At 53.2% G+C, this 11,096-nt stretch overlaps 5 protein-coding genes across 5 annotated transcripts; 3 read left to right on the forward strand and 2 right to left on the reverse strand.

The window, feature by feature from the left end:
- Positions 1–246: 246 nt before the first annotated feature.
- CKM354_000083700 (glycine decarboxylase subunit P) lies at positions 247–3,498 on the reverse strand (the record flags this gene model as incomplete). Its single annotated transcript, XM_044795942.1, has 2 exons — positions 247–295; positions 359–3,498. 2 exons carry the CDS (start codon positions 3,496–3,498, stop codon positions 247–249), a joined length of 3,189 nt encoding a protein of 1,062 aa, XP_044651877.1.
- A 2,157-nt stretch (positions 3,499–5,655) lies between these two features.
- On the forward strand, positions 5,656–6,234 carry CKM354_000083800 (uncharacterized protein; the record flags this gene model as incomplete). Its single annotated transcript, XM_044795943.1, has 1 exon — positions 5,656–6,234. The coding sequence occupies one exon, from the start codon at positions 5,656–5,658 to the stop codon at positions 6,232–6,234; it is 579 nt and encodes a 192-aa protein (XP_044651878.1).
- Positions 6,235–7,750: 1,516 nt separating this feature from the next.
- Positions 7,751–8,191, forward strand: CKM354_000083900 (uncharacterized protein; the record flags this gene model as incomplete). The annotated part of the gene is made up of 1 exon (XM_044795944.1): positions 7,751–8,191. The coding sequence occupies one exon, from the start codon at positions 7,751–7,753 to the stop codon at positions 8,189–8,191; it is 441 nt and encodes a 146-aa protein (XP_044651879.1).
- Positions 8,192–8,978: 787 nt separating this feature from the next.
- CKM354_000084000 (uncharacterized protein) lies at positions 8,979–9,383 on the forward strand (the record flags this gene model as incomplete). The annotated part of the gene is made up of 1 exon (XM_044795945.1): positions 8,979–9,383. One exon carries the CDS (start codon positions 8,979–8,981, stop codon positions 9,381–9,383), a length of 405 nt encoding a protein of 134 aa, XP_044651880.1.
- Positions 9,384–10,088: 705 nt separating this feature from the next.
- CKM354_000084100 (uncharacterized protein) lies at positions 10,089–11,015 on the reverse strand (the record flags this gene model as incomplete). Its single annotated transcript, XM_044795946.1, has 3 exons — positions 10,089–10,411; positions 10,489–10,756; positions 10,986–11,015. The coding sequence occupies 3 exons, from the start codon at positions 11,013–11,015 to the stop codon at positions 10,089–10,091; spliced, it is 621 nt and encodes a 206-aa protein (XP_044651881.1).
- Between the last annotated feature and the right edge of the window lie 81 nt (positions 11,016–11,096).

Here is an 11,096-nt window from a genome sequence, read left to right on the forward strand (position 1 = left end):
TCAAAACTCGTCCATCCCATGTTAAAACTTTGGGACCAATGTTAAAAAGACCATGGCCTAGCCCGGTGTCATACCCGTTTCCCCTCTGTTGAACGCCTCGCTTGAACGCTGTTGAAAGCCCATAGGCAGGTGTACTATCTCAAAAGTGTTGAAAGGTGCCTCACCGCTCCGCCAACCCCCAAGTCACAAACATCAGATGCTATGACTTGTGATTCGGGAGGAACGAGACACAAGAGGCTGTGTCGACTATGTCGACTGGACTGGCTGGTCCTCGACGGTGCCGCCTGGAGCACAACTGTAACGTACGTTAGTGACTCGAGTAGAACAAACAAAACTTGCGACACATGGGGTAACTTACCTGCAGAACAAATTTGTGTCACCGTACGCGTCATCCAGTCTGGTGACACTGGGCCAGAACTTCTTCTCCTTCAGCCACGCTAGTGGGTAAGCCGCCTTCTCTCGGCTGTACGGTCGATCCCACTCAGACGTGATCAAGTCTTGCTGAGTGTGAGGAGCCATTTTGAGCACATTGCCCTCGCGTGGTTGAGAGCCATTCTCAATCTCGCGAATCTCCTCGCGGATGGACAATAGAGCATCACAGAAGCGATCAAGCTCGCTCTTGGACTCCGATTCCGTGGGCTCAATCATCAAAGTGTTGGCAATAGGCCATGACATGGTCGGTGAGTGGAAGCCATAGTCCTGAAGACGCTTAGCAATGTCGATAACTTCGATACCGGCAGACTTCTTGAAACCTCTTGTGTCGAGGATGAACTCGTGTGCACAGCGGCCATTGGCGTTGGTGAAAGCAATGTCGTATTCGCCGTTCTCCTGCAGGCGCGACATGATGTAGTTTGCGTTCAGCAGCGTGATCTTGGTTGCGTGGGTAAGTCCTCGAGCGCCCATCATTTTGATGTATGCCCAGGAGATCGGCAGAATGCTGGCGGAGCCCCATGGTGCAGCGGAGACTGGTGCGATAGCTTTCTCACCTCCGACATTGGCGACTAAAGGATGACCCGGCAAGAAAGGAGCAAGGTGCTCAGCAACACCAATAGGCCCAACGCCAGGACCACCACCTCCGTGTGGAATGCAGAAGGTCTTGTGCAGGTTCAAATGGCACACATCAGCACCGATCTCGCCTGGCGAGCAGAGACCAATCTGAGCATTCATGTTTGCTCCATCCATGTAGACCTGTCCACCATGCTGGTGCACAATATCGCAGGCTTCCTTGACCTTTGGCTCGAAGACACCAAATGTGGATGGGTAGGTGACCATGAAAGCGCCAAGCTCCTCGCTGTACTTCTCACACTTAGCCTTCAGATCTGCGATGTCAAGATCGCCCGTCTTCTTGGTGTCGCACTTGATTGTCACAACGCGCATGCCGGCCATCGCGGCAGACGCTGGATTAGTGCCGTGAGCGGACTCTGGGATCAAACAGATATCACGCTTCTTGCCAGGCTGCTGCTCTTGGTACTTGCGGATGACACGCAGACCAGTAAACTCTCCCTGAGCACCAGAGTTGGGTTGCAGTGACACGGAGTGGAAGCCAGTGATTTCAGCAAGATCGTCTTCGAGCTCCTTGATCAGAGTCTGGTATCCCTTAGTTTGGTCGCTTGGCGCGAAAGGATGAATGTTGGCAAACTCGGGCCAGGTGACTGGAAGCATTTCGGTCGTTGCGTTGAGCTTCATTGTGCAGGATCCCAGTGGAATCATGGAGTGCACTAGCGACAGATCCTTCGATTGCAAGTGATGCATGTATCGAAGAATCTCGGTCTCAGAGTGGTAGGAGTTGAAAACCGGATGTGTCAAGAATTCAGAAGTTCGTCTCAGCGATTCAGGTACCTGAGAGTTCGCCTCAACTCCTTGGGCAAGGGCCTCGACATCGATAGGATCGGTGGTGAAAGCCTTGAAGATCTCATCAATTTGCTTCTTGCCAACAGTTTCATCAATGGTGATACCGATGTGGTCGTTGTCAATAACGCGGAAGTTGGTCAAGAAGTTGGCTACGCTCTTGGCCGCAAAGCCTGGAGCATCGTGCTTCTTCACGACGACTGTGTCGAATGCGACTGGCTGGCGGACCTCCAGACCTCCACTCTGCAGGCCCTTTGCAAGTACCTGTGTCATCTTTGCAACTTTCTCGGCGATCTTCTTCAGACCTTCAGGACCATGGTAGATGGCGTACATCGCGCTCATATTGGCCAAGAGTGCTTGTGCGGTACAGACGTTACTGGTGGCCTTTTCTCTTCGAATGTGCTGCTCGCGCGTTTGCAATGCGAGACGGGCGGCATTGTTTCCGAGACGGTCCTTCGATAGACCGATGAGACGACCAGGAATCTTTCGGCTGTGCTTGTCACTGACTGCAAAGAAGGCTGCGTGTGGGCCACCGAAGCCAAAAGGCACGCCAAATCGCTGAGCGTTACCGAACGCAACATCTGCGCCGAACTCGCCAGGCGGTGTGAGCAGTGTCAGGGCAAGCAGATCAGTGCCGACTGCAAAAGTGCCCTGGTACTTGTGTACTTTGTCTGCAAGCGCTCTGTAATCTTCGACACCCCCCAGTGTGTCTGGATATTGTGCCTGAACACCGAGCAGGTTGTTGCCAAGTTCATCGACGCGCTTAGAGTCGTCTGCAAGGATATCCGCCACCTCAATGGTAATACCAAACCCTTGTGCTCTGCTCTCAAGAACGGCAATGGTCTGTGGGTGTGCGAGGTGAGAGACCAACCACACTTTCTTCTCCATCTTCTTGAGGCGCGAGGCTGGCAACGAGTTCATAGCCAACGTCATTGCCTCAGCAGCGGCTGTCGGCTCGTCCAGCAAAGAGGCATTTGCAATGGCCAATCCAGTCAAATCTGTCACCATGGTCTGGAAGTTCAGCAGCGACTCCAGTCTACCTTGGCTGATCTCTGGCTGGTATGGAGTGTAGCTGGTGTACCACGCTGGGTTCTCCAGAATGTTACGCTTGATCACTTCAGGCACGCGAGTGCCCGCATATCCGCATCCAATGTAAGACTTGTACACTTTGTTCTCGCTCGCGATTTGCTTCAGGCGGGCCAATAGCTGGCTCTCCGAGTAGCCGCCCTCGGTCGTAGGCACGGAGCCCGACTCAGGAACTGGTCCCTCGACATTGAGGTCTTTGCTCGTCAGGATGGACTCTGGGAGAACCTGCTTGACAAACTCATCCAAGCTCTTCACTGGAGGGTCGAGAGCTTGGAGCATCTCCTCCGTTGTGGAAGCGGTCGGCCCGATGTGGCGGCGTGGAAAGGTATCGAGAGGAGCGAAAATGGAAGAGTCATGGCTCTTGACTTCCAGATCGCCATTTGTCGTCTGCGCGCTCGAGTAGAAGCCCCGCGATCGAGTGCGAGCAGATTCTGCATCTGCTGGCGAGGAGTGGTACGCTCGAACGGTGCACAATCGGTTCGTCGGTCGATAAACGCATTGCGCAGACAGTGGACGTCTGGTGGCGAGCCACTGTGCCCGCAGGCGCAGAGCGGTTGTCGCCATTCTGGTTCTTCTCACTGGAAATCTGCCCGCTGGCAGATCGATTTTCTGTCGAGCTCAACAATCGCAGATGTCGTGGGGAGTGCTGGGGAAGTGTCCGCAAGCTATGCCACGAGCAACAAAGCTGTGCAAACAATGGCAAGCCCCTCGGAAGTCCCCTCAAAAGTCGTGTATGCAGCACGAAATCCTCCTCCGCCGCGTGTCTTGGAAAAAGTTGCAGAGAGTTCGGGGAGCTTGATTCAACCAGCTCTTAGTCGCACGTCGATCGCCGAGAGGCACGCGTTTTATCTCTTATCAGTTCACCCGCCGGTAGCCGGAAGAGTTGTGACACAAACCCGCCGTGAGCACGACGACGACCAGCAGTTGGCAGCGAGAGAAGGCAGTTTCGCTCGGTCACCGCAAAATGTTATTCGACGCGTTATATACTTGTTACCTAACATTTGCATCCTCGTACCGCTGTCTCACGATCAACTGACAATGCCACGCCCCGGCCTCCGTTGCCGGTCCAATCAACTGGCCGCAATACCCGATCCGCTCACTTTTTGCTGCCCTCCGCCATCTCCATATGCTTGTCGTGGATCCAATGCTGATAACGGCGGGCTTCTGATTACTTGGACTGGACGACAAGTCCCCGTCCCATGGCCGTGAGCATCTAGCGATCCGTTGTCCGGGCGTAGCGTCGCTTCTTTTGTCGTGGTGAGAGCGTGAGACTTGGCGGGGGAAGTCTCACCTCTTTGGGAAAGACCACGAGAGATATATGCAGGTACCGTCCAGCACTGCACAAGGAGAGCATGACAACGACGAACCTGAACGACTTGCTGACTTAGCTGGGAACGCTGACTTACTGACAAAGATGAAGTATTAGCTGCAAGCCATGAGGCGCGTTCAATAATTAAACGAGAGGAGAAGAAGCATACTCTGCCGATGTAGCTCGGGACATTTTGTCACCTTCTAAACAGCAGGCGATGAAAGATTCCGAGTAACATTCGCAGCTCGCTCCCTCGGTCAAGCACATTAAACCCACCCGCGACACGTATCTCATCATGTGCAATCTTGTGCTTCGAGGCACAACCAGCATGACCGCGTCGAGTACAAAGCCACGAGGGAAGCCCTGGTATGACAAGGTCTCAACATCAGCATCAGCTCGATGGCGGTGATACAGCGACTTTACGAAGTCAGCGGTATGAAAGAATCGGGGTTCGCGTGATGAAGAGTGGCCAACATCCGTGTTACAAGCCATCGGCGGGTGCTGTATTGTGCCGTACGCGCTGTCGCACGGCGTGCAGTTTATTACTCCGATTGATCAGCCACCCTCTGCAGCAGATCTTGCGACCCCACAATATCTGTGTGCAGTTGTGGCTAGTCTCAATCATTGTAAGGACATGAGAGCTGGTATGTCTTCGACCGAATATGAGTGGCTCGGAACTGCCGACACTGAAACATGGAATCCCAGAGATGGCCAGTCTTGATGATCTTCAACCATCGCTGACATTCTGTGTATCATTGCGCTTGAGCATTCAGAGGTATTTTGGTCGACCTGATCCATCCGTAGTATTTTGCGACACGAGATGCCCTTCACTCGGAAGCAAGGCACGCTCCTTTGAGCTGCACTTGAGTTGTTGAAGTACAAGGCACGTCACCCGCTGAAGCCAAGCCATGCAAGCCTTGCCACCTTCCGATAGGAGTACTACCACCGCCGTATCACCTGCACCTTGGACCATTCCAATCAATACGAACAATGCTTCCGACCGTCGAAGCATAACGTGTCCGCTCGCCGATCTGTGGTCGGAATCGACCAGTTGAAGGCAGGAAGCAGTTGGTCAGTCGCTTCCCCACCTTCGCACAGACCGGCGGACGTCACTGCCTTTTCTTGGCCCCTCCCAGCAGCAGCTGAAGCTGCTGGACTTCATGCATCGCGAGTGTTTCAGAGGGCGAACGGCTTGGCAGGTACCTCTTTCTTTGTAGTTGATATACGTACGCACATACGCACGATCTGAAGTGTTAAGGTTGCTTCCCACTCTTCCTTTTGACGCAGTCTGATTCAGTACAAGAATTACCCGAGGTCTCCCAGGCGGTCAAGGCAGCAATCAAGCAACACCAACGCGTGTTTATCTTCAGGACACAACTCTACTACAACCAACGACCCTTCAAGAAACAATCATGCTGCACAAGATCGCCTTTACTGCCGCTCTCGCGGGAATTGTCTTCGCTCAAGATGACATTCCATCGTCAATCGACCTCAACACCATCCCAACAGTCACCATAACCGACAACGTTGTAACCGGATCTGCGCCAGCCACTCCCGACGTCGTCACCGCCACAGGTGTAGCTTGCATTCCCGAGAGCGACATGGTCTTCTCCATTCAAACCGATACCAGTATTCGCACTGGACCTTTGACTGTCACACCACTTTGTGGGCAGAGCGTCACGCCCACTGGTACGGAGACGGGAAGCATGACGACTCAAGTCATCATTACTGGCGGAGGAGGCAACATCACGGCTATCAATAATTCGACAGTCTCCCTTACGACGACTCTCGCAGGAACCGAGACCGGACTCACTACACTCAGTGCCACGGATAGTGAGCCGACCGGAAGCGAGACGACGGGGAGTGAGGCGCAGAGTGCAACGGACTCGAGTGCGCCAGCATCTACACAAAGCGAAAGTCCGGCCGGGAAAGTGGCTGTCGGTGCAGCTGCTGGTCTGTTGGGCTTGGCAGCCGGCGTCGTAATGTTGTGAGGTGAGCATGGCAATTGGATAAGGCATCCTGCGAATTGTTTGGAACGGACACGAAGTTATGAGATAGCGTGCATGATAATCAACAACGGCATTCATGGAGCGACTCTTCGCACTTCTCCTCTCAAGACTCCATCTTTGCAATCTGGTCTTGCGAGCCGTGTCGCGTTGAGGGCGGCCACTCATACTCCAATGTGCAGCGAATAGTCTAGATCGCACAGCTCTGAAGCTTCACGGACTCATCAGATAGTCAAGACAGCTTGCGGTGTGAGAACAGGTATTCGCGAGAAACTGAAACACTGCGCTGCAGTAGTTTGACGCGTCGCAGGCGTAAGTAAAGGTGTATATGGTGAGCTCTCGATATCGACCTTCCCATTCAGGAAGGCGCCTCAACCAGCTGCCGCGTATGCTGTCAGCAGGGTGCAGCAGGATTTTTGCTTGCCCGCTGGCCCTAACGATGGTGTGCATGACCGTGGCGCAAATGCGAAGATGATTCCAAACCTTTTGGTAAACGTGAACAATGCAATTGAAATGATCGTGCAACGAGAATGGGAGAAAGGGAGAAGGGCAGGAGGTGCTCACGTCGGTGAAATCAAGTTCCGATCTCGCTTGTCAGACCGAGGACTCTGGGCTGAGCACAATCCATCGCCTTCAGTGCATTCTCTTCCCATCCTGCGCTCACACGAGCAGCCTGCCGCCTCGCCATCCCGATGCCGTTTGCTGACCGTGCCGAGGCGGGTTATACCCAATGCTGACGGCGGGAGGATGCATCGGTCTGTCCGGAGGCGGTGGGCGTGCCTGCTCATAGGATGCACAACAGCATGGGCGGACATCCAAGGGGTCGCAGGATTGCGCAAGGCTGAGTAAAGGCCCCTTAGACCGGCAGAGGCGTGATCGTGAAGGTCGAGTGATCATGAAGGAGCGCATAGAACCTTCGCTGCATGACACTAGATGTTATGGCTGATGGTAGGCGAAGCATTCGAAGAAATTCTCCTCCTAAGCCCTGAGCAAAGTGGAGCAAGACTGCCGCTGGCTTTTCACGAAGGAGTCGATTAGTGACCTGAACTCGGCGAAAGCGAGGAATCACGATGGGAACCTGCATAGAATCGCCTTGGAGAATGCTCCGTGTCACGGCGGACAGAATCCCGACCGCCATCGAGCTTGCAAAGCATCTGTCATACGGCAGCCCTGCACCAACGTGGCAGTTACCTGCAATGACAATTGCACCTAAGGAGCGAGCTTCCGGCCAGGAAGCTGGGCTCTAATTGGCCGCAGAGCTTCGGAACTGATGAAGGTCAGACCATACATGCTGTGCATGCGGACCTCAAACTCAAATGAAGAGGAGAGACTGCCTACCGCATTGAGACACCACTATCGTGCTATGACAGATCTCGAAAGACTTAAGAAGGATGCATCGCCACTTCAGATACGTTGATCGCTACCTCTTTTGCAGACTGACAACAAGACCCTAACACGGACCTTCCACACTTCTTAAGGGCTCGAAGATCCATCATCAACAATGGCATTAGTCGCTAGTCACCGAGATGTACGACCAAGCAGATACTCCTTCGCCGAGAAGTGCTACCGTATGACACATGCCAGCACCAGCCTCTCAGCCCACAAGACCACACCCAAAACCATCCAGTGGACTCAGCGCCTGCCATCACGACCTTGCGAATACGAAGATTTCCTCGAAACATCGCTCGAGGACGCAGTGAGTAGACTGCTTTCCGGTTCTGGCTCAGCGGCCGAAGAGGTCGAACTTGGATACAATTACGACAGCATCGAGCATGTTCTCCCTGGAACAATTGTGCACGCCCAAGCACAGACTTTAAACTATGAAGGCAAGACCTGGATACAAGCTTCGATCTCTGGGCAGAGTGCTTCAGGTGACGTGAGGCTCTACGCCTATGGCAAGTGGGTGCTTGCAAAGACAAAGAAGCATCACTACCTCTACTGAACGTGCCACCAAAAGAGCATGAGCTCAGCATTATCCCTCACAACGGTCTAATAGGGTATTGACGACTGCCCGGCGTCTTGCCTAGCACTGTACTAGGATGATCAGTCATCAGCCACAGAAGGAGTGCCAGTCTGGACCACCAACAACGTCAGGCAGGTTGTCGTGTACACATCAGCTGTCACTGTGCGATCATGTTGCGATTATATTTTGGCATACGTCGCGAAAAGGACACGGACGCATATGAAGGCACTGGCAATTACACTTCGTGATTGATGCACAGCAGTCGTCCGGATAAACAGGTCAGCCTGCAAGGCAAACGCTGAATGGACAACGTCGCTGAGTCATCAGTCTGAAGTGTATTGCCCTACAGAACAACGAGGGCATCAGCACAAAACTCCGCCTGGAGACAATGAAGATCATGACGCTGTGTCCGACATATACACGACCAGTGATCACCCATTCCGGGTTTCTGCAGCCCTATGCTTGTCCGCAATAGGCTGTGCGGAAGATGTTCAAAATCAAACCATGGGTGTGGTAATTTGCCAGATCCTTGCTAGGCACAAGGACAAAGTTGACAAGGGTTCACCAAGACGGCAATGCGAGATGAGGAGGGCGTCGCAGTCAGTTCGAACGACGCACCGCCGCACTCTCACCCTTCACCACCACTCTCTTTCCCAAAAGCGACTAGAAAGACGCACATCGTCAACCACCGGAGCCTCTGTTGCAGGACAACACCAAGCGGCAGTACACTCGTTTATATCATTCGCCACTTTCAACTCATCACACCATGTACGGCCTCTTCCACCTCGCCGTCCTTTCGGCGACAGCGCTCTCCGCATCTGCACTTCCTCAACAAGAAAAGCCTGGCGTCAACAAAGATTTCATCTGCCCACCCGAAGACATGAAACGAACACACTGTATGGGTCCATTCGACTGCCTGTACGCACTGCCAGGAAACTGCCTCGGATACATCCAATGCCAGCCCAAAGACACGACATATGAGACCGGTATCGCGTATGAAAGGCCATGCCGTGCTGGTCAATGGTGGAACGACGAGAAGAAGTACTGCGACACGGTGGAACCTCCAACATGCAAAGCCCCAGAGAACCCAGCACCAGCACCAGCACAAGCAGCTCCAGCGCCGCCCGCTCCAGCCGCACCGGCATCACCAGCCGCTACGACTCCTTGCTGATTACCCTTTGGAACTCGTGCGTAAGGAGTCACGGTTGTACTGGCTGCATTTGTGCAGGCGCTATTGGTCCTGCCTCATACACCTAGACATTAGATCGAGGAATAATGTGCTGTCTGAAGAGAGAACGACATGGAAAGGAGGAAACATGGTGCCATACAGAGGACAAAAAGGGAACACTCTCATCATCATACTATCCCAGGCTGAGCCAGCTACGATCGGCATATTTCCTTTGGTGTTCTATCATTTTGTTTCGTATTGTATATATTCACTCACGCCAGACTGAAGGCGTTATATTGTGTATGCTCGAAGCAAGTAAAACACATGCCGCAGGTTGGCAGGAACTACATGTGTCAGATGTTCAAACATGCCGCCACCGCAGTCTACTCTTCTTGATAATATCTAAGACGCAACGCCCACTATTCTCTATCAACAATCCGCTCATCCAATAAAGGCTTCGACCAAGGAGCCAGAAGCGAACCCAAGATCGAAAAGACTGATCAAAGAGCAAGAAAGGGAAAAAAGGAAATAAACAATCTGCTGCGTTACCTGCATAACATCATCAGCAGCTGCTGCTGTACTGCTGGTCTTGCTTTGCCTTTCGCCACTTTCACTCTAAACCCCTTCCCATCCAACACTTTCCCGAAATGCCCATATCCACAAGAACAACCACAATGACATACGCATACCCTCTCTATAATTCCCCCTCTAACAACAGTTCTTTCCCAGGCCTCCTGCGGCGCCTTGTTGGCCGCCTACACTCACACCTTGCTGACCACCTTGCGCGGGTTGTTGGGTGTCCACAATGCGCTTCTTGATATCGCCTGCGAGGTTGTAAAATGCCTTGTCAACGTTGATGTTGCTCTTTGCTGAGACCTCCATGAATGGAATCCCGAGCTCGTCTGCAAGTGCCTGGCCCTGTTCCGTGGAGACGGCACGCTTCTCTTCCCAGTCGCATTTGTTGCCGATGAGGATCTTGTTCACGCCTTCGGTGGCGTGTTGCTCAACGTTGGAGAACCATGTTCGAATGTCTGGTCACAGGTTAGTTGGTCGATCTGGCTGGATGCATACAAGCAGCTGTTCGCAGAGCAGATGTAGCCAGACGTACTGTTAAAACTTCTCTCGTCTGTCACATCATACACCAGTAAGATGCCCATTGCGCCTCGGTAGTATGCCGTCGTGATGGTTCGGAAACGTTCCTGACCCGCAGTGTCCCATATCTGCAGCTTCACCCTCTTGCCGTCCAGCTCGATCGTTCGGATCTTGAAGTCGATCCCGATGGTGGTAATGAAGGAAGGCGTGAAGGAATCTTCGGAGAAGCGCAATAAACAGCAAGACTTGCCTACGCCTGAGTCGCCGATAAGCAGCAATTTGATCTGAGGACACGAGGTCAGCAATGTGTCCAGTCATGTCCGTTTTCGTTCCCCCATATTTTCATGCGCGCACTGCCGTATCCCGCTGCCTGCTCGTTCATACTGGAAAGGCCCAGCATGATGACAGATTATGATCCACCCTCTCACCGACTCCTCAGCTCTTGCGGCCGCCTTCAATTCCACCACCAATACCAGCGCACACAGTTGTGATCGGAAGGAGAGGTCCACCTACAAGAAAGTCATAATTCCGTGTGCCAGCCATGATGTCTGTCTGTCTGTCGAACTCGTAGCCGTCGTGCGCTGGTCGATACTGCCGCTGCGGGAATGTTCTGGTGGGACGTGG

This window comes from Cercospora kikuchii (assembly GCF_019650295.1).
Source record: "Cercospora kikuchii DNA, contig_00001, whole genome shotgun sequence".
In the NCBI taxonomy this organism is placed as follows: Eukaryota; Fungi; Ascomycota; class Dothideomycetes; order Mycosphaerellales; family Mycosphaerellaceae; genus Cercospora; species Cercospora kikuchii.